General features: G+C 47.5%; 1 protein-coding gene across 1 annotated transcript; it reads left to right on the top strand.

The window, feature by feature from the left end:
* Window positions 1–2,073: 2,073 nt before the first annotated feature.
* On the top strand, window positions 2,074–18,204 carry LOC129346562 (myoD family inhibitor-like). Its single transcript, XM_055003903.1, has 4 exons — window positions 2,074–2,192; window positions 8,958–9,055; window positions 13,386–13,616; window positions 17,239–18,204. The coding sequence occupies exons 2-4, from the start codon at window positions 8,965–8,967 to the stop codon at window positions 17,508–17,510; spliced, it is 594 nt and encodes a 197-aa protein (XP_054859878.1). The 5' UTR covers window positions 2,074–2,192; window positions 8,958–8,964; the 3' UTR covers window positions 17,511–18,204.
* The last annotated feature ends 5,167 nt before the right edge of the window (window positions 18,205–23,371 follow it).

Raw genomic sequence — 23,371 nt, 5'->3', positions numbered from 1 at the left:
CTCCAGACAGAGGGGAGTTTAGATTGCCCTCCGCACCACTGAGCAGCACATAGGGCAATCTAACCCCCCCTCCCCTCTGTCTGGAGATCAGGGGACAGGGTCACCAGCCATGTGACCGTTTTCAAGAGGTTCCGGAACTCCATTCCCCCGTGTTCCTGCTGAAAAAAAGCCCTGGTGAAGAACCTTGTTTGAACTATCAGTTCCAGCTACCCCAAAGTAATTGCCTTCCAGCTTCAAGTAATAGGTCTTTGCGTAAATAGCTGGAAAACATGGAGAAATTCCTGGAGCGTGTCCCTCACCATACCCTGAACTGCCACTTGGTCGTGTGTCACCAGGCACAGTGTTAACTGTAGTTCCACACTTGCCCTTTCATTGGGAATTGACATCTATTCAGTTTTTATGAAAAGTCTGGATGACATATTGCCAGTCCATCGTATCCCAGTGTTTTCTTTGTTATCTTGCTCTCCTTTTTCATAATTGAGGCTTTTTTAAAACTTAAAATGTCATTGTACTAGCCTGTCCAACCTGGATTAGGAAAGCATGAAGGCTGTTTCTCAGGCAACTGTCTCTTTAAATTTTGCTTCTTTGCTTTAAGGTAAAAGAGAGCTTATGGGAGCAGCTTGAAAGCTTTAGGTGTGGGCTCTGATTTATCTATTTCAATTATTTTAATAGGATTTTTTTTGTACTTATTACCTGCCTTGGGTCCTGACTGTGCTTGGAGAAAGATAAAGTAGATACATACCCCAAATAAATAAATACCTCTTTCCTCAACTGCTAGATTATTTCCTGTTCATTTAAGAGGCAGGATGGGTGGGGGGTGTCTTGAATTGCACCTTAATCATCAGTAAGAGCCCTGTGGTGCAGAGTGGTAAGCTGCAGTACTGCCCGGACAGAAGCTGGGTTCAGGTAGCTGGCTCAAGGTTGACTCAGCCTTCCATCCTTCCAAGGTCGGTAAAATGAGTACCCAGTTTCCTGGGAGTAAAGTGTAGATGACTGGGGAAGGCAATGGCAAATCACCCCATAAAAAGTGTGCCAAGAAAATGTCCTGATGCAACATCCCCCCATGGGTCAGTAATGACTCAGTGCTTGCACCGGGGACTATCTTTATCTTTACCTACCATCAGTTCTTAGTCCCGAAAGAGAGTGAGATTTAATTACAAGGTTTTTTTGCAGCCAAAGCAAATTACAATTATGAAAAGAAAAAAGTGAGCAGTTACTTTGGCTGCAAAGAGAAAGGCAGTTTATATACTTATGCACGCCGGGTGGAAAAATTAATCATTAGGTTCAAGAAAGCTTTAGTCGCCACAAGTGAAGAGGAAGTAATTAATTAAGCAAATAAAGGAAGGTACTGTGAAACAGAGGAACCTATTATCCCTCGTCTTTCTAAGCACTACATGCATTTCATATCATGGTAGTCCTTACAACAGCCTCTAAAGTAGGGCCTTTAAAAGCAACATGTTGTGTGGATAGTTCACATCTGCCTGTGTCTGCAATTGGCAGCCATCTGTGCTGCGTTAATTCCAGCGGGATGTGCAAAGGGAGAGGACAGCCCCACCCCTCGACTGTTGGTGCTGCAAGGTAGAGGTGCTGCCTTTTGCCTGGGGAAATTTTGCTAGTTAAGAGTCTCATGTATTATTCTAGGATTTTATATTTGTATTATTAAAGGATTTCATATTTGCTAGCCAGCTTGGGTGTTCTTTTGAACAGAAAGGTGGGATATAAATGAGCATAAATAAAAAAATAAACGTCGTCTGAGCTGCTCCTTCCCTACATCCGCATCTTTCCCTGCCTTGAGATCCAGCTGCCTCTGGAGCGTTGGCAGTCCTTTATACCAGGCACTGAGATGCAATCGCATCTGGGGTGGAGCGGCTTACGGTCCGGTGGAAGTTTGATAGAGATAAGCAACTCTTTTAAGCTGAACCTCTCTGGCCCAGCACCAAGCCAATGGGCGTGGCTGTTTCATGTGATATGATTTCCCCCCCTCCCCAACTATCCAGCTGGGCTCTGATCAGGATGTTACAACAACAGAAGGGCTGGAGCCTCGGCCAGTCCATCATGAATGGGCATGAAAGACAGACGACGAATAGCTTGTGCCAAAGTGCAAGCGTGGACGGCTCACAGAGAGAGAGCGTGGCAAAGGGCTGTGGAGGAGTAAGAAGAGAACCTGCGTCTGTGACAGGGGCTGTGCTCAGGTAAACGGGGGCATTTGGGGCAAGGGGCTTCCTTGGAGTCTTCGGAGCTCTTGCTTTCTCAGCCCCTCAACTCTTTATTCTACATCCTTGCATTTGCCTGTCAAATTCTCTCTTTTAATCTTGACAGCGGTTTCTCTGGAAGTTTGTGCATTTGTGGCAGGATACGCTTGTTCATGTATTTATGTGCTCTGCCATCTTCCTAGATGTAGTTGTGTGTGCACTTTTTTCCCTTTTGATTTTGCAGGTTGTGGGGGGGGGGGAAGTATTTCTGATGTAAAGTTCTCGAGATCTGTATACAGTTTCATCGTTATCCAGGACCAGCACAAGATGGGGAGGGGAGGCCAAGCTCCCTCTCCTTCTTAATCAGGGGCATGTCACACTGCTGCCTTAGACTCAAGCAAATGTCATATGAACATGATTCACCCGACGCGACCCTTTCCATGCTCCCCCTACATAACCAGGGCTCCTTAAATGTTGCCCTCTTCCCCTCGCCCAGCCTCCCTGCCCTCCGTATTGGGGAGAGGCTGTCAGGAAGTTCTGTTTGAAATCCGTTGTCCTCGGCAGTTATGCTCCTCTTTCTTGCATTGAGGGGTGTGCAAGATTTTTTCCCGTGCTACCATTTTAAATGGCATTTCAAAACAGTCTCCTGCAGCAGTTCAATGTAAAAGAAATATTTTTCTCCTGCTTTCATGGGTGGGGCAGGGGGGGGGGAATGGTCTCTCAGAAACTTCAGCTGGTGCAAAACGTAGCGAGCTATCTTCTAATGAACATGCTGCGCTCTGCCAGCTAAGGAATGTTCTTGTCAGTTACTACATAAGATACAGTACAACACTAAAGCATCTCTGGATCATGCACTTAATACTGGCATGGGCAAATGGCTACATGACATTTAGGTCAATATGAATATGAAAGAAGGTTGAGAAGGGTTAAATTCCCTCTCCCCTGTGCTAGGGCAGTGACCCAGCCACCCCCTGCCCCCATGTCTGCTTTTTAAGATTATGCCACATGTCTGGGAATCCTGTCAGAGATCCACAAGGTCGCATGCAGTTGGGCCCCCCATATGTCTCCTGCGCTGGACCTTTTCCCTGCTTCACGTGTCGCGTGGTGGTTCAGTTTAATTCAGGCAGTGGTGGTTCTTGCTCTGTCCTTAGTACACTCTCCACACAACAGCAGAGCAGGACATCTCTCTGCCCTGTGGACTTTTCAATCTCAAGCGTCAAAAGAAAACACACAGACTTTCAAGACAAAAGGGTGGAGATTAAAACTGCCTTTAGGGTGACCAAGACTGCAGATCCTAGAGGCACTTTCCCAGGAGTAAGCCCATTGAATAACACGGCAGTTCTGATTAGACCTACTTAAGAGCAATCCTTTAGAGAGTGCTCCTAAGTGGTCTGCTTGGAAGTAAGTACACATGTGCTTAGTCCCAGAAAAGTGTTTTGAGTTCACAGCCTTACTTTTCCTGGGAGTAAGCCTCACCGAAGGGGCTCAAGTAAGATCAAGCATGAGTAGGTTTGTTTAGGATGACAGCCTCATCCTTAGTAGAATGACATCTTTTGGAAAGGGTTCAAGTCTGTGCACTTAGGAGGGTGCACCCCTGCTCCAGAGAGTGCCCTGAGAGTGGGGTTGCTGAAAGAGCACGGGTGGACAAGCACAGGACAGCCTTATTTCCCAGAAACGGACACATCTGTTTTTTGTATAGTTCCATGGGAAGGCAGGTTCTGTAATGGGACAACGTACACCTTTGTGCCACCTGCATCTCCTATGTACAAATGTGGTGTAGGAGTTCAGTATACAGAACTTAATTCTTAGGTATACCTGGGCCTGATTCGGATCCCAACTAAGCCTTATTTCTCACATGACCCCCAAATGGTCCCAGCGAGGTGCTTTTTTGTCCTGTTGGAGAGAGTAACACATCACCAGTTAACAACACGCCTGTAGCTCAACGTGCAGGGCAGCTCCCCGGGGCTCTTTGCAGCCAGGAAAATGGCATGGGGAGAAGAGGCAAGCCCTCCATTTCCCATGCACTGTGGCCCAGTCCAAACTGAGCCTCCCCATGCCCTGCAATTCCGTTTCAGGCATGGAATTCTCAACACACATCTGATTAACAGGACCTGGGGTGGACACGAGGTCTTTGTAACGTGTGAATTGGCTGTGTAATGGGCAACCATTTAGTAAAGAAAGTTTCTTAAGATGTTTGCATCTCTGCATGTGATGCAGAAGTCCTGCAATTGCATTTCTGCCTCTTGTTGGGAGCACAGAACCCTGCAAGAGAAAACATTGGCAGGCAGCTGTCCTCCTCCGCTTCAGCCCACTAAAACCATCTTCCCCCCCACCAGCCCAGGATTCCAGGCTCCCGCCCACCTTCCACACGTTGGTTCCTGCTGTTTGCCTTCCCTTGTTGTTGTAGCCCCAGTGGGGTGGAAGGTTAATGGGCCTGTTGCTTCCTGTTTCCCCCTCCCAGGGCTTTGAACTGACCGGGCTGCTTGGGAGGGGGGGGGAAGCTCAGGAAACCACAGCCCAGCAGCAGCTTCACCCCTCAGCCCCTGGTGGCTTTCATCTCTGCACTACCAGCCCAGCGCCCTGCCTGCAGGTACCACCCAGCTGACCTCTAACCCAGTGACATTGGAATGACAAGCCATACCTTGAATGTTGACTTTGACAAGTTTCCAGATGTTTTGCAGCTGGCTGATAGCACTGCTGTAGTCTTTAGCCAGGTTGATTATCCCAGTAAAAGAGGCAGCCTCTCCCCCTCCATCTTTCAGGGAGAGCAGACGGCATCTTCAGTATGACAGGCTGTCTGGGGGACGTATTTATCTTGCTACGCAGTTCGGCTTGGAATGTACAGGGATGTATTCTTCAGCATCACTGGCTTTCTCCCCCCTGCTCCGATCAGGCAGAGTTCTTTGTCATGCAATGGCATTTTGATAGTTTTAAGAAATCTTTCTGAATTGTTTTTCTTCTTCGTGGTCTCTGTGCATACACTTTGCATCTTCAGAAATCTCCGGAGCTTGCTTTTTGGCATGAAGGCCCCTTCCTCAGAAATGAAACCTCAGACTGTGCATGCCTAATAGGGGAAGAATGGCCCCTGCCCCCTCATTTCCCTTTTATCCACTGCTTTGAGGGAAGCTACTTAGAATATCCCCCGAGAGCCTCGTCTTTCTTTCATGTGGTCGGGGTGCCTACTTGATGCATCCCCTCCTGTCCCTCTTGTAATCAGAGTAGTGGGGAAGAGGTAATAGGATTGTGTGGACTGTATGGATCGCACCATACAGTTCATGCTAACGGTGGTTCTTGAAGGCCCTCCAGCTGTGCCGTGGCCCAGGGTGCCAGACTTGCTCTTGCAACATCAGAAAAAGGGTTCATCATCCAGATTCTTTATATCTAGTAGCCAGGAGGATTCAGACAACTCGTTGCCCGGAGATGCTGACAGAAATCTTGCTTAGCCTCACAGCAGAAGATCCTGCAATGTTTCACCAACTTTGCTTCCCGACATAGACAGGTCCACAGCCTTTCCATCTTTTCCCTTTTCCATCTCTGATCTCTAGGATCGGGGCACTAGCCTTTGAGGGTCAGTCTGGCTTCCCTCTGTGTTTCTCAGCCTCTCATCCAAGGATGCTTACTATCAGGGGGGTTTTCTGAGAAAAGAGGTGGCGGAACTCTCAAGAGGGAAATGAGGAAGAACCACATGGGATTCTTTGAAGTAATATTATTTTCACACACTATTGCCAAGTATTTTCACGAGGCGCTGGAACTCCGTTCCACCGTGTTCCCGCTGAAAAAAAGCCCTGCTTACTATTCTCCAAACTTTGCTGAAGCAGGGCCTCTTTCCACCAGTGCAATCCCCAATCCCTGCCTAGGACTTGTGCTTATCCTCACCAACCCTATGGCCATGCCCTTCAAACCACTGGCAACCTGTGAGCCAAAAAGTGGCATATCTCGTGGTAATTTGCTCAGCCAAACAGGCACCTGAGTGGTCAGACCCCTCAAGCCCATCCACAGTAAACACACGGTTCCAGCAGAAGTAGCTTTATTAGAATCTATGCAGTTCAGGTCTGCACTCCATCATAGAGTTTGGCAGAAGTGACAATTCAAATCAAGCAGTCTCTGTTATAGTTGATTTTCCCGCGCTCCAAATGACAGTTAAGAGTTCTGCGAGAGTTCTGCGAGAATCTATTTAGTTATGACTATGCATCAGGTATACAATAAAGTATTTCCAGCATCTGGGAATAGCAGTGAAAGCTGGCATCTAGACACACCAAGGTCACAGTTAGCTAAGACTCGCATATTTCTCTAAGATAACCGGGGAGCTCTGGGTCCTAAGCAAGTAACATCTGCAATATGATTATGATGAATGATCAGAGAGAGTACACATCAAGTTATCAATAAGGCAGTATAGCTTCAGCATATTGTGGCAGCAATACAATAAACAGACAACCGTGGCTATACACAGACATGACAGGTCTGACCATGCATATCTGTGCTTTCCTAAGGAAAAATTGGTCCCCAGACCAGATGTCTCCTCTGTATCTGAGCTTCATTTGAACAAGATCTGGTTCTCCCTACCTTCTTTCCAATGCCAACTTCTGATACTGAGAGGACTTTGTGCTCCCTAGATGTTTGGAGGACTCTTTCTTCCTAGACTGAGGGCCAAACTACAAGTGATGAATGACACAGGTTGGACCCTTGTCAGCTTCCCTCAGGTTTTGATGGGAAATGTAGGCAGCTTGGCGGAATGTTGGACAAGTGACGGTTGAAAAGTCCATTGGACAGCAGTCGGAGAGCGAAGCTGCAAGACCAGGACGCCTACATTTCCCATCAAAACTCGAGGGAAGCTGACAAGTGTCCAACCTGTGCCATTCGTCACTTGTAGCTTGTCCCCGAGAGGAAAGTTGCCTGCTGTTCTGAACCGGTAGGAGGATCTGTCTCCTCTGCTGGACCAAAGAAGGGCAGGCAAGTGTCCTCATAGAGGCCCAGTAGCTGAATCACACCAGCCATACAAATCTTTTCTCAGCTGGCTCACACACCACCCCGAGAGTTTGAGTTTGCTCCAATGGCAACATCATTGGCCTCCTGTGCATGCATGCATGTGCGTGCACCTCTTTGGAACCTGTCATGCAGGGACCTAAGCTCAGCATTCTTCCTTCAGGAGGCACTGTTTTCTTGATGTCAAGGGTGGGTGTGTCCTTTGGCAGAGCCGTCCTTCAGTCCCCGTTTTTTCCGAAGCACTTGCATGCCGGTCAGCTTTAGACACATCGACATGGAGCACAGAGACTACAGTTCACACTTTAAAGTTTTATATTATAATAGGATTCACACCTAACTTTTCTACCTTCTTTTTTTCCCCCACACAGAATTTACATTTGTAAGATTTGTGACAGAATTCCCTCTCTGCCTCATCCTTCTTCCCCTACTTCCCCATAAGACAGATTCCTAGTTCAATTTCTACACATATCTGAAGAAGTGAGCTGTGTGACTCATGAAAGCTTGTATTGAAATACAGGTGGTTAGTCTTTAAGGTATAACGTTATAACAACAACAAGAACAACATTTGATTTATATATCGCCCTTCACGACAACTTAATGCCACACTCAGAGCGGTTTACAAAGTGTGTTGTTATTATCCTCATGACAATCACCCTGTGAAGTGGGTGGGGCTGAGAGAGATTCGACAGAGCTGTGACTGACCCAAGCTCACCCAGCTGGCTTCAAGCAGAGGAGTGGGGAATCAAACCCGGCTCTCCAGATTAGAGTCCTGCCACTCTTAACCACTACACCAAACTGATGAATACAACCACCTCTTGGTAACCATTGTAGCCATTGCCATCAGAATATATGTACAGTGTATCATTCCCCAGGGGCAGGCATGTTATTCTCTTGCAAGAAAAATAAACAGAAGTCTTTAAAGAGGCTTAAGAGAGGTTTCACATGATCTTCGCTCCCTAGCTTGAACAAAGACTAGGGATTTCTGACTACTTACAGGCGTTAACTAACTTAATAAAACTGTTATAGGTATTTCCTAGCTGATGAATTGCCCCTGTGCTTTTCTTGATTAGATTTGAATTTTATGTAGTTCCATTTCACACTGTACTTTTGAATTTCATGTACCTTTGCCATGGCTGGGCCGGCTTTTTTTCCTGTCCTCCTACATAGTGAAGATCCATTCATTGCATCTAAAGAAGTGGGCTTTAGCGCACAACCCTTATGATAGAATAAAATTTTGTTAGTCTTTACAGTGCCACAACCATTCTGTTTGTTTATGTATTATATCAGTAATCTTTTCCATGATACTGTAAGATAGGCCTCTGTGAGCATCCTTACAACTGCTTTTTAAATCGCTTTCTCTTTTAAGAGCAGCTTTCCTTACTTAAGAAGCGCCATTCACATCATCCTCTTCTACCCACGTTGTTAACACATTATAAATACTGGTAAGAGTTCTCACGGGAGTGTAAGGCTGAGGGTACAGGCTATGGTTGTCACTGAGCATTTATAATAATAACTGCTTATATACCTCTCTTCTAGACAGATTAGTGCCCCACTCAGAGTGGTGAGCAAAGTCCGTGTTATTCTTATCCCCACTATATGGCCGGGGCTGAGAGGAGTGGCGTCTCCCAGGCCACCTGCAGAGCTCATGGCGGTAGTGAGAGTAGAACCAGCACCCAGCCGAGTGCTGATTTACTACCCAGACACTTACCCACTATGCCACAGCAGCATTCTCTGAGATCCAGTTGTTACTCTGTGTTTGTCCTCTCTTGCCCACATTTTCAGCTCCCAGATGTCCACTCTCAGCTCAGATGGTCCAGGTGGAAGAAATGCAGAATCCAGTAGGGGGACAACGGACACTCCAAATGCCACTCCAGGCTCAGGTAAGAACTTTTGGCTCCCTTTCTCAATGTAAATTCTTCAAGATTCCAGGAAACCTAAAAGATAGTTCGGGCACTGTGGATTTATCTCTGCACACGTGGGATATAACACTCTTCCGTGGTGCTCAATTATGGTAAGCGGCAAGCCCCTTAAGGCTACTGAAGTGAACTTTGCTGAGAGGGGGCGGGGAGGGAGGATTGGGCCAAGACTTTCTGCCACCCCAAGTGAGTGCAACAGACAGATAGTGCTAGCGTCACCATCATTAGAAAGGAACGAGGTTTTTATTTGCTTTGGGGTAGATGGCCGATGACAAAAAGCAAAGTGGGTTCCCTTCCCCCAAGTAGAGTGTGTGTGAATGGTGTACAATAGACAAACGGAGATCCAGAGGAGTTAGCCATGTTAGTCTGTAGTAGCAAAATCAAAAAGAGTCCAGTAGCACCTTTAAGACTAACCAATTTTATTGTAGCATAAGCTTTCGAGAATCAAGTTCTCTTCGTCAGATGCATGATACAAACTGGTCAAATACAGAAGAGGAGGAGGGAGAGGGGAGAGAAGAGGACATATATCAGAAGGGGACAAGATGCAATTAGCGGGGAGGCAACCAAAACATTCCTTTGCTAGTAAATGTAAACATCTCTTTTTGGTGTGGAGTCAGTTTGCCGTGTTAGTTTGCAGCAGTATAAGCATCCAATTCCTATGTAGTATAAGCCTTCGATAACCATCTATCTGAATCTAGTGCTGTGTCTGGCCAAAAGTGCTGGGCTCCCCCTTCAGAGCGAGAGAGAGAGAGAGAGAGTGAGAAGCCCCCTCTAGTCGCCACTCTGTAGTCACACTGTGACCCCTCTCCTGGTTCAGCCCCTGGCCAGAAGTTTCGATCTCAAGAGCCAACCATCTCTTGTATGGCTGGGCTGAGCCCAGAGTTGCTTGCCAAAGACAACCAGCAACTGTGCTTCAGTGCTGGAGGGGTGAGGGCATAGCCTCTAGGAACGGGAAACGGGAGGAGGTTTTTCTGGCTGTTGTGGGGTTCCAAAGGGCCTGGCTGTGTGGGTGAAAGGCTTATGGCACATCCAGCGCTGAAGTCGCTGATGCCGTCTATAACGACAATGGTGACCCTGCCAAGAGGCAAAGATGAAGGGGCTGCTCTTGGTCACCATTAAGGGCAGCAGGATGGGAGACAGATCTGCCCCATGCAGACCCCTGAGGAACAATTGCCAGCGAAACAGCAGGCAGGAACAGCAGCGACCGTTCTGCAGGGTGGCTTTGTCCCCCATGGCCGAAATGAGCCAGACCTGTGTGCCAAATGCCACCTTCACCACAAAGCATGGTAGCACAGTTGTGCTCAGAGGGGCAAGAATCCCTGCATTTCCAGCAAGTGCATTTCTCATTCCCAGTGCTGGGAAGCAGCAATTTGTGGGGGATAAGTGATATCCACATCACGTCCTTAGGGAAAAGCAGCGTGTCTGTAGGGCATAGCCATTTTGCAACAGCAAATCCCACAAGCTTCTTAGGGATGGTTCTCTTGAGATCTGAGGAATTAATCTGTGGCAAGTGGTTTGAAGATTCATATCCGAGATTTATTTGGAGAGATCCACACCGTTCGGAAGCTTCTTGTCATCCCTGAAAAAAGTACAGAAGAGGCAATCCGATATCTATCAAGTATCTTTTTGGTTTAGCTGATCACGATGGTCTTTATTATGCCATATAATCAGGTCTTTACATTACTCATTTAAATTTGGAAGCTATCAGGAGCCAAGATATTTCTTCAACTGAGGGAAGAAAAGCTAAAAAAGCTAAAGAAAAATAGCAAATGCTATTTTTGAAAACAGGCGCAGGGGTATCTGCCAGAATAGATGGTTCTGGGGCAAGATGGACCAATGGCAGCTTTATATGTCCAGATTGCAAACGAGAGAGAGAGAGAGAGAGTTTTCTTTTTTGTAGAAGATTTCAGCTTGTTTTCAAGTTTCTGCAGTCCATAGTATTGTTTCTGGAATGTTCCGACTGTCGCTTGTTTCAGTGAGCAAAGGTGGAATATAAATAATGGTTACTTTTGAATACCTCCTAATAACCAGATAATCTCTTGAGGAATAGTCCCATGGAGGTTGTTTGTTTATAGTCCGCCTTTCTCGCGAAGACCAAATGCAGATTGTGCCGTGCTAGCCAATAAGATAAACAGCTAGGGCAGTCACTGAGCACATACAATAGGGAATGGGTTGTTGTAGAAATCTGAAAAACAGCATAAATTCAAGTTCAGAGATGAAACACTGTTGAAACAAAGCATAAGTAATTAAACATGACCTTTAACGATGCAGGGCACTCACAGGGCATGGTTTTTTCTCCCCCCCCCCGCCCCGAAATACAAAATGTCCCCAAAATTATGTTCTTGGGGTTCCCTTCATCCAAGGACAGGACTCTGGGAGCCTTTGAGGTTGCTAGGGGAGGGAGGGAATCCTGCTGCTTGTGTTCAGAGAAACATCTACACCAGATCCGAGCTGTTGTCTAAAGCGAAGGGGAGAATACGGGTGCCTGCTCTCTATAAATGATGGTGCCTGTTTCACAGGTGAGCATGGAAAGTAGACTACAGAGCTCACCTCTGGCTCAGATTCCATTACACATATGTGGGAAATGAAAGACACGTTTCAGTTGGAATGGAAGCCATCTTGTTGGTTGCCAAGAGTATAAGGCATCTTTCAGAAATAAGTATTTTTCTGAAAGTTAGAAAGTGAAGCATTTAGGTGATTTTTTAAAAAAAACACAGGTAAAATATGTCTAAGGAATTTCAAGTGCAGGGTGAAATTTCTCAAAAGTTTCTTACAGATCCCTGATCCAAATTACTACCGAGGTTTGTATTTGCATCCAACATTTTTGCTTTCTCTGTAGCTGAGAATTAATTAAAGGGAGGAATATTGTTTTATTATGCTTGATTAAAAATCCAGTGTTTCCAGAGCTTGATACTTTCTGTACATATTAGAAGGGTAGCTGTGCTCCTTTATAACCAAAGCCCTGTCTCTGAACTCAGTGCCTTGACCACTCCTGTGTGTCAGGCCTCTGAGCACCAGAAAGTGCTGTATGCTGTATCAGTAGACATGGGCACAAACCAAAAAAAATTAACGAACCTATGGTTCGTGGTTCGGTGCCACCGACGAACTCAAACAAACGAACCGTAACGAACATTTTCTGTTACCGAACCGGTTCATGGTTCGTGGTTTGTGGGCGTTGGAACGACCCCCATTGCACTTAGAGAGCCCATATTCACAGAGAGTGTTTAGCAGGCTCTCCTCCAGCCAGCACCCAAGTTTGGTAAAGGTTGCAATAGGGATCTTGGAGTTATACCCTCTCCAATCCAAGGCTCCCAGGAAAGTCCCACTTGATACAATTAGAGCTACCAGTTGACGTTGGCCCAGTGTACAAGGGGTTGGCCATCAGAACTGCCTATCAGGGTTTGCAGGGATGAGATTGGAGCGCCCATGGCTACAGAACACCCTCCTTCCCCCTCCCTCCCCCCTGGGTGTCTTCTCCCATGTAACCAATTGTAACCAATTTGCAGCTCCATGGTTGGAAGGAAGACCTGCCGATCAAGGTAAGCTGGGCTTTGATTTGGGTTTCTAGGGTGGCAGGAGGAGTGCAGACAGAGTTCAGGCATTCCCCCAGCTCCGTTTCCAAGGGAATTGATTGATGGTGCCTGATTGTCTGGCTTCACAAACCGCGGGTGAATGCAACGAACCGGGCTTCCAACGAACGCTGGTTCATTGGCCATGGACCCTCACAAACCACCGGATCGTGAACAGACGATCAGGCAGTTCGTGGGTTTTTTTGGTTCGTAATGCAGTTCATGCCCATGTCTATGTATAAGTACCCACGGGAACTCCATTCCCTATGTACACTGGGATCATATAACATTCAATTTATATACCGTCCTCCAGGGCAACTTAACACCCACTCAGAGCGGTTTACAAAGTATGTTACGATTATCCCCACAACAAACACCCTGTGACGTGGGTGGGGCTGAGAGAGCTCCAGAGAGCTGTGACTAGCCCAAGGTCTCCCAGCTGGCTTCAAGCAGAGGAGCGGGGGATCAAACCTGGTTCTCCAGATTAGAGTCCTGCCGCTCTTAACCACGACACCAAACTGGTTCTCCATACACATTATGGTCTGGATGCTATTGGGAAGCATGTTTTCCCCCACTTCTCCATAGCACTGTGGTGCTTCTCTGCACCTCCCCAGTTTCCTCCAGCTTGTGGCACCTTAAAAATTGTTGAAGAAGCTGTTACAGGATGGGCTCCATTTTGGGCTTCAGATCCTTCTGTCACAATCAATGTTATTATTTCCTTGCAGAGTTCCCCCACGCGGCCAGCCCTGGCAACAACGGCTTCCCGTTCCTGCAGGGGAAAGCCCCCCTCTATCCTGCCCGCACCAACGGCTTTGGGGTTCCCCCGAGCTCTGTGAGGCAGCAGCCACGGGTGCCTGGAAAGCAACGGGTCAGCTCTACCCCTTCCGTCTGCTCCAAAAGCAGCCAGAAGAGATGCAAATCAACAGCTTCGCAGATCCAGGAAGTTGCTGGGGATGGTGAGTGCCTGTGTGAAGGGGTGGTGGTGGTGCTGGTGGTGGTGGTGAGCCAGCTTGGGGCAAGAGGCAAGCAACTGGGGGGTGCAGAATGCAGAGGAAGGGGGAGGAACTGCCTCCTTGGGACTTCAGGTTAAGACAGAGGAGGAGGAGTGGGAAATCAGACCTTGGGAGGAAATGGTTAGGTTTGGGATACTCCTCCTGGCTCCTAGGGACTTCTCATATTTATTTTACTTCATTTATGTTGGCTGAGTGCAAAAACAGAGCAGAGAAGTTACGCTGTGCTGATTAAAGAGGCAAAAAAGTTTATTTGAGGAAATACATACTTGATAGTGAAGAAGAGAGATAGAGATAGGTTCCTTGCTCTCTGACTACATCTTGTAGAGAGAGTGAAGTGAAGCAGGAGAGAGAAGAAGCAGGATATTGCCCTGTTCGGCCCAATAGGAGACAAGACAAGGAAATGACCCCCAGGAAACAGGAGAGATGCTGCTCTCACTGTCCTAACTAAGTGATCCTTGCTGCCCCCTGCATAGAAGGCTCATCTTCCCTTCTTGCTGCTGCAGTACACCAGACATTGCTATTTCCAACAATTTTTACCCCACTTTTCTTCCTAATGGAGCCCCAAAGTGACTTGCATCTTTCTCCTCTCCTCCATTTTTTCCTCACAACAACCACCCTGTGAGGTAGGTTCGGCTGAGAATGTGTGTCTGGCCCAAGTTCGCCCAGCGAGCTTCCACGGCAGAGCGGGGAATCAAACCTGGGTTGCCCAGATCCTAGTCCATTATTCTGGCTACTAGACCACACGATGCCACATATTCTGGCCCTTGCACAGCCCATGATGGGTCGCTGACTCTGCCCCTGATGGAATGCAAGAGCCAAAGAGATTTTAAATCTCTCCTCCCCAGCAACAGATGCTTCAGCAGAGTTCACCCTTATGATGCCAGTTAGTTGTCTGCTCTGAAACAGGCACCAAGAGGTCTTAAAGACCTGCCCATCAATTGAATTGCAACAGAGGCAGAAAAAAATATGCATCTAATAATACTTCTGAAACTTAAAATCAGCAGTCAATTTTGAACAGGGGTCCTTTTTTTAGCTGAAAAGATTGGGAATTGAGCTGACCACCGACTCAATTCCAGCACAAGCCAATTCTTGGGCAAAGGACTCTTTAACCACCCTCCCCGATGTGAATAGCAAAGGCTGTAATCCTAAGGACACTTTGCTGGGAGTAAGCACCCTCAACTAACATGGGGTTTACTTCTGAGAAGACCTGCTTAGGACTGCTCTGACGAGAGGCTTGGAAGGACCCTCTCCTAGTCATGCCACTGCTCCATACAGGCAAAGCGCATTTTAACCCTTAGCCTCAGCTGAAGAGCAGGTTTCCCAGTGGAGCGCTGTCAGGATTGGGGCCATTTCGGTAAGGGGAGTGTGACGCAGGACTGTCCTGAAAGTGAAGGCAGGGCTCCGCTTTGCTGGGGGGCCCATTTCCTCATGCCTGGGCCAAGACAGTTGATATAAAAAGAAGGTTCTGTGGTGGGATCCACAGCCAGGCTGCAAGCCCACCTTTCTTCCGCATTTGCAGTTGAGATGAGAAATGGGGGGGGGGGGAGTTGACTCAGTGCTCAGGACGGTGCTCTTCCTTTATTTCAGGGAGGCGGCCCATCTATTTTTTTAAAAATCTTAAATTATCCATTTACATTTTAAACTTTTTTAATATACAAAAATTTAAAACGTTTGCAAAATTTTCTTGGTGGGGAGGAGAGGCTATAAGACATCACCGATGCCGGCCAATCGTTGCTATCTGTCGCTGACTTCTATTCATTTATTTAAATATTTATACCCAGGTTTCCACTGCAGCGGAGACCCAAATCAGCTTCCACCCCTGCCCACCCCATTCTCCCTATTTTATCCTTGCAGCAGCCCTATGAGGTAGGTTAGGCTGAGAGTGGCTGGCCCAAGGGCACCCAGCAGAGCGGCCGTTTAGACCCCGATCTCACTCTCTGCTGGTGTAAACAGGCACAGCTGTCTTGCTCCTAGAAAGCGACCGGAGTCTAGTGGGATCCTCCCAAGTCAGCCCCTCTGCTCTGCAATCACGGCCTCTGTCTCCCTGCTCTCCTTCCTTCCTACAGATCTCTGCGCCACCCTCCTGCTGGCCTGCCTCTTCTGCCGGTTCTCTGACCTCCTGCCCCTTCTTCCCTGGGGCTTCTGCTCCTGCCCTCCTCTGCAGTGCTGCAACTCGATGCTTCTGGGGCTCTGCTCTGACCCCCGTTGCTGTTGCTGCTGCTGTGGGGCTGACGGGACAGTCATGGAATGCTGCTACCAGACTGGAGACTGTCTTGAACTGGCATTAGAAATTTCAGAGCTGTGCTATCACTGACTAACCCCCAGCTCCCAAGGACATGCCGTACTAACTCGAACCTTCTTCTGGGACCTTTGAGGCAGGTGAGCAACCTTCGGGCTCATTTGGTGGTGGTGGAGAGTGCCCTCAGGTCATAGCTGACTCCTGGTGGGGTTTTCCTGGCAAGAGACTAACAGAGGTGGTTTGCCATTGCCAGCCGCTGCATAGCAACCCTGGTCTTCCTTGGAGGTCTCCCATCCAATTACTAACCAAGGCCGACCCTGCTTAGCTTCTGAGATCAGGCTTGCCGGGGCTATCCAGGTCAGAGCTCGGCCTCATTTAGACAGGTCCAACCAGGCTCTGATTATTTCTCCTGGCATACGTGGACTGGACTTACACAACAACCAGATTTATATTTATCAGGTCTCGTTGACTCCCAAAGGAGGCCTGGTTGAGTCTCTTTCAGGTACCCAAGAACAGCAAACGATGCCACCATTTTCACCTTGTGTGAGCATCCCGAGGAGTCAGAGAGAGCACTAGAGTATCTTCACTTTGCCCTGCTTCTTCCCCAAGAGTAAAAAACTATCCACCTACTCATTACTTGACATTTCTTCCTGTCATTTTCACCTCAAAACAAAGTGCCTGGCATTTATTTCCTCCTTTGCAAAACCATGTCTCTGGCTATTAAGGGAAGAAAGCTTTGCAAGAGTTGATCTACTGGGTCAGATTAGATCTCCTTGCAAGAACTCAGCTTTTCTGCCTACAAGTTAAGAAATACAAGTTAGGCCTTGCATGGTGTCCCTTTGTTAAAAGGAGGCTATATACACAAATAGCTCGTTATTGAGAACTTACAGACTTTAGAGTGCAGGTAGGAGAAATTGCAGGATCAAATGCTCCCTCATATTAAAAAAAAACACCTTGCACATAGAAAGCCAGCATGTCAAGGGAAAGGATGGACTAGGACCTTACTCTCTGAACTTTACTCCCTGTAGATCTTTGTGTAGCAATATTTTTTCAGTAGGAGAGCATTCATTCATGCAATCCCCCCATCTACAGCCGGAAGTGGTATGATGCAGGAATCGTTTGGTCATGTGGTGAGCTGTGTGTCTAGAGAACCTCTCTAGAGACAGGATGAAATCCTTGCCAGCCCACCACCTTGGGCCACATAGGGCTGCAGGGAAAACGACGGGAGGCTACAGCAATTTGGGGAGCTCCAGGGAGCTGAGGGCCGGCCTCCGGGATTCTTTCCTCCAGGTCCCTAACCTTTCCCTTTTCTCCCTCCTCCTGCAGACTGCTGTGCCCACTGTGCCCTCGCCTGCCTCTTCTGCGAGTTCCTCTCCCTCTGCTCACTTGCCCTGGACTGCGTGGGCTGTGGGCAATGTCTGAAGGTCTGCTGCAGTGGGGACGGTGGGGATTCCCTGGCGGGGAGCTTCTGCTGTGGGGAAGCGAATGAGGGGAACTGCCCCTGTGGGTTTGGGTGTGGGGTGCTGCAGGGGTGCTGCAGGTCCTCGGACTGCCTTGAGATCTGCCTGGAGTGCTGCTCCATCTGCTTCCCAGCTTGAATTCAGGGATGTGGCTGCAATGCCCAGATGTCTTCTTCCGTCTCGCATGCAACTGGACCAGCTCGTGATGTGTCTGCTGCTTTAAGAATCCCCCCTCCCCTCATTCCATAGCATAGTAGCGGACCACTGAAGGCCTGGCTTACAATGGCCGTGTTGACTGTGACGTCATCAAACAAGCTCCTCCCTCTTTCCAGACATCACCGGAGCCCTTCAAATGTATCTCCCCCCCCCCGCAACACACACACAACTGAGTGTGGTTATGCTAAACAAGGTCAGGCCCTTTTTCACATTGTGATGCCTCCTTTGAAAAGGCAGGATGTCACCAAACAGGTTAAGTTCAATGCAGGCATGTTAACTTCCAGCCATGTCCTGAAATGCAATCTGTTCCAGGCTTGTTATTGCGCTATTGCAAAAGAAGCCACACCCCACTATTTTTGTCAGCAAGAACAAGGCCCGAGCTGGACTCCTTGAATTAACGGTAACAAAAGAGCCTTTACATGGATGCTGTGATGTCCCCAGACAGACCAAAGCTGTGATGCCTCAGAAAATTCCTTTGATGTGATGTACATGCTGAGTAGACCCCTTCCCATTAACCCTCTTGGCCCTGACAGGGTTTCTGTTGTGGTTATTGTGTCTTTGTGCATGGAACTGTTTTATTGTGTTGCCCAGAATAAGTGACTGTAAAATTAAAGGAATGGAGAGACCAGCTGCTGCAATGTATCTGCCCTCGTGTTGTGGCTCTACACCAGGGCTTTTTTTCTGGGAAAAGAGGTGGTGGAACTCAGTGGGTTGCCCTCGGAGAAAATGGTCACATGGCTGGTGGCCCCGCCCCCTGATCTCCAGACAGAGGGGAGTTGAGATTGCCCTCCGCACCGCCAAGCGGCGCGGAGGGCAATCTCAACTCCCCCCTGTCTGGAGATCAGGGGGCGGGGCCACCAGCCATGTGACCATTTTCAAGAGGTTCCGGAACCCCATTCCCCCATGTTCCCCCTGAAAAAAAGCCCTGCTCTACACCATTTGCACCTTCCTCTGCCTTCTTGTTAGCACACCTTTGGAAACTGAGAGCCTCGCTACAAGTGACATTTTACACGTGAAGGACACTTGATCATTTTTGCAAGTCTTTCTGGGAACTAAAGTCCCTCTCCCCCACCCCTTTTCCTTCTGTTCCTTCCCCTCTCTGTTAGAATCGCTGCCCGAAGAGACAGAGAAAGCCTGCGGCAACAGCAGCTTTTGCAAATCGTTCCTCCAGTCACAAGCCTGTTCTCAACGATCTTTGGGGGCGGGCAGCTGCAACTTTCTCCCTTCCCTGGGTGTCCTGCTCAGCTTCACCGACATGTCAGCTTTCTCCAGAGCATTCCCCCTCCCCCCCACAAGCATTTTCAAAAGCTGCTGTTGCCGTAGGCTTTCTCTGTCTCTTCAGGCAGCGATTCTAACAGAGAGGGGAAGGAACAGAAGGAAAAGGGGTGGGGGAGAGGGAATTCAGTTCCCAGAAAGACTTGTCCTTCACGTGTAAAATGTCACTTGTAGCGAGGCTCTGATTGGTCCTCCCTCACATGAACAGCCATTGTAGAGCAGGCCAAACTGTCCCGCCCGCTGCTACCTTCTATTGCCAGCAGAACTCCTCATGGAATAGACTCAAAGGATTGCTGTTGAAAGCCAGTCACTTCCTCCCGTGCTACTCAATGTCTAGATTAAGCCTTTGCTTAATTTGTTGCTATGGAGATGGATGTCATCAGTATGTGGATGACGCCCAGCTCTGTATTTCGCTCTCCAACTCCCCTGGTGATGCAGCAGAAGTCCTGGTTTGCTGCTGGACAACTGTGGTCCATTGGCTGAAAGGAAACAAAACGGAACCCAGAGAAGACGGAAGTGTTGCTGGTTGGGAAAGCATGGGGGGGGTTCAGTTGACCCTTGCAGACTTGGTTAACAGCCTAGGAGTTATATTGGATCTAGCATTGCTGCTAGCAAAACAAGTTAATGCGGCAGCAAAAAAGGTTCAGTCTAGCCTGGAAGATGCCTTCCCCCCAGCTTGACACAGCCGATCTGGCCACCTGGATCCACGCTGCAGTTCCACTGAGACTAGACTACTGTAATGCACTCTATATCTCTCTCCCCTCAAAGTCAACTCGGAGACTCCAGTTGGTGCAGAATGCTGAAGCCCAATTATTACCAGGAGCTATGTGAAGTGTGCCTATTACCCCCCTTCTGCAGTCAATCCATTGGCTATCCATCCATCAGTTATCAGGCTCCGTTCAAGGTATTGGCTCTATCACATACGAAACCCCTCATGCCCTTGGTCTCTCATATCAATGAGAGACCAACACTCTGCCACAAGCGCTTCACTCGTCTGCAGGTGCAACCCTAGCATGGAATGGCCGCAGGAGGAGATAAGGAGGGCTCCTGATTTTCTGCAAACTGTGCAGAACTGAATTATTCAGGCTTTTTTACATGGGCAGGAGGGTTGTATTGTAAGGAAATGGTTTAAAAAGACAAACTGTTAAAGAGTTAGGGACCGCAGATTCTAATACTGTATACTGTCAGTGCTGTAAATATGTTCCTCTGGCAATTGCTATGCTGTTTAATATGTTATGTTAAATTATTTATGCTTTGTTTCAGAGCTCTATATTGGATTTCTGATTGTTTTCAAATGTCTACAAATTGTGCATTTGCATACTCTAGCTTAACAAGAATCTGTCAACAAATATGGAAAACAAAACAATGGCCCACAGACTGGAAAGGCCCAATCAACAATCCACTTCTGAAAAAAGGGGGATGCCAAAGACGGCAGCAACTGCCACACCATCACATTAATTTCCCACACAAGCTCAAAATTCTACAGCAAACGCTCTTACCCTATATGGAGCAAGAAATGCCAGAGGTTCAAGCTGGATTCAGAAAAGGCACCAGAGATCACATTGTAAATTCACAACGGCTAATGGAACATACCAGGGAATTTCAGAAGAAAATCAGCTTGTTTCATATAGATTACAGCAAAGTTTTTGGCTTTGGGGATCATGAAAAGCTATGGAGTCTTAAAAGAAATGAAGGTGCCACAACATCTGACTGTGTTGATGCACAACCTGTACTCTAGACAAGAGGCTACTGTCAAGACAGAGTATGGGGAAATAGAATGGTTTCCAACTGGCAACGGTGTCAGACAGAGATGTATGTTATGTTCCTACCTGTCCAACCTATATGCAAAACATATAAAGATGGATTAGATCTAGAGGAAGGTGGAGTGAAAATTGGTGGAAGGAACATCAACAAAGATATGCAGATGACACCATGTTACTGGCAGAAAATAGTGAAGACTTGAAACGACTACTGATGAAGGTTAAAGGAGAAATCACCAAAGCAGGATTACAGCTGATCATCAAGAAGACAAAAGTAATGACTATGGAAGATTTAGACAATTTTAAGGTTGACAATGAAGAAATTGAAATTGTTGAAGATTTTCTATTCCTTGGCTCAACCATCAATTAAAAGGGAGTCTGCACTCAAGAAACCAGAAGACTGAGACTTCGTAGAGCAGTTGTGAGGGAACTAGAAAAGATCCTTAAAGATAAAGATGTCTCTCTGGGAACCAAGATCAAGATAATCTACACTATGCTATTCCCCATTACTATGTATGGGTGTGAAAGATGGACATTGAAGAAAGCTGACAGGAAGAAAGCTGATTCATTTGAAATATGGTGCTGAAGGAGTTTTACGGATAAATTACTGAATTTTACTGAATTGTTGGCTTCGACGTGTTGGCCTCAAACAAAGCTAGTGTGATCCAGAAATGCTGTCCTCACACCATGGCTGTGTGACCAGTGAGTACGCCCCCTCCCCACTGGGAGCCTCTGGAGGCCTGGCAATTGCAGCCTATTTTATAAACATTATTACAACTGAATACATCAATATACAAAACCATACTATATTAACTTCTCATCTCTCTGTTACTGAGTTATTTAAAAAACAATCAAGGGGTCTTAGTAGATCATATTACTGAACACGAATCAGCAGTGTGATGCAGCGGCTAAAAAGGCAAATGCGATTTTGGGCTGCATCAAACAGTAGCAGAGTTTCCAGATCACATGATGTAACGGTACTACTTTACTCTGCTTGGTCAGATTTGGTGTACTGCTTGGTGTACTGTGTTCAGTTTGGAGCACTGCAGTTTAAGAAGGAAATTGGAACATGTCCAAAGATGGTGACCAAGTCCTATGAGGAAAGGTTGAAGGAGTTGGGTATGTTTAGTCCAGAGAGGAGATGACTGAGAGATGCACCTGCTACTTTTTAATCTTCCAGGATGCTCCACTTCTGAGCTAACAGAAGCAGTTCTCCTACAGAGAAACATCCAAGGGAGATTACTATGCGAGTCTGTTGCACTAGAATTGAGAAACACGTTCAGGACAGTGGCTGAATAGGGACACAGGATTCTTAGTACAGTTGCTAATTTGTTGCACATTTCCCACTCTATGCAATATCTGCTAGCTCAAATCAAGCGGCATACATTCTGCATTGCGCCTCTTCATCCTGCTGCCAACTGGTCCTTCTCTGCAACACCCTTGCCACCTTCTGGCTTGGATATAAGGAATGATGGACCTTTATTCTCTCTCTATATATCTCATGAAGTGAGCTTTGACTCACAAAAGCTTAGACCACGGAAAATCGTGTTGGTCTTCACAATACTACAAGAGACTTGAGTTTCTCAGGCACTGTGTTTTGGTGTCCTAAGCAACCAGCCCATTCGTTTTGTTGTCCATGGGGAGCGGCTTTCTTCAGTCCTAGTTCAGAGATGCACTTTGGCTGCCCTCTGCTGGAGAACCAGAGGAATGATGTCAGAAGGGGGCATAGCTGCACAGGCCTACATTTCTTATCAGCAAAGGGCGAGGAAAAGGGGTTGCTTTAGGGGGGCCAGGATGTCTGCGGGAGGGGGAGGGCAGGACCAGGCTGCAATTAAGGTTGCCAGGTCTCCAGAGGCTCCCAGTGGGGAGGGGGCGTACTCACTGCTCACACAGCCATGGTGTGATGACAGCGTTTCTGGATCGCACCAGAATTGACCTCCACAAACTGCCCAGGTTGCTGGCTGGTGGCTGGTGCTAGATTGGGTGGCTTACCACCTCCCGCTGATCGCTGGATTAGGGCAAACTGCTGGGATTTTGCCCACCACCAGCAGGCACCTGGGAAACCTAGCTGCAATCCTTATTACCATGAGGGGAAAAATGAAGATAAACTGTAGACTACGTCTGAGGATATGCCGTTGTATCTATTGTCCAGATCCTCTGGAGCCAACCAGAAGCAGCATTAGAGCAGCAGTCTCAAGCAACATTATGAACTGCTGGGCCTCCCAGGGCTATCGTACCAAAATCTCCCAGTTCCAGAGATCCTTTGCATAGGCAGGAGGGATGCCTGGTGGGAAGGGTAGAGCAAAGCACCAGAAGACAGTGGGAGCAAAGCCTGTGGCTGTTTTTGGTCGGATTTGCAGGCCCCCCCAAAAATGAGAGCTAGTGTCTAATTCACGCACAGTCCCTGCTTCCGTGTCTGGTGGTGGCTATAAGTACAAATCAGGCAGCCAGAAACGTAAGGGAGCAAAAAAAGAGAAAACAAACAGAAGCTAAAGGAAACCAACCAGCGTTCTGCTTTTTCATGTCCGACAAGGCCTTTCTGAAATCAGGCAACAATACAGTAACCAGGGAAGCAGATGAACAAAACCAACATGAAAACAATTTCAATGCAGAGACTGAGTCTGTGACAACTAATTTTCAGTAACGTGTGCATAGCCTTACGGATTCATTGCATACTGCTAGCGGCTGTGGAAGAATAGTAACAACAATAACATTCAATTTATATACCGCCCTTCAGGACAACTTAAT

This window comes from Eublepharis macularius, chromosome 19, assembly GCF_028583425.1.
Source record: "Eublepharis macularius isolate TG4126 chromosome 19, MPM_Emac_v1.0, whole genome shotgun sequence".
Classification (NCBI taxonomy): Eukaryota; Metazoa; Chordata; class Lepidosauria; order Squamata; family Eublepharidae; genus Eublepharis; species Eublepharis macularius.
This window is presented reverse-complemented; position numbering and strand designations above follow the sequence as displayed.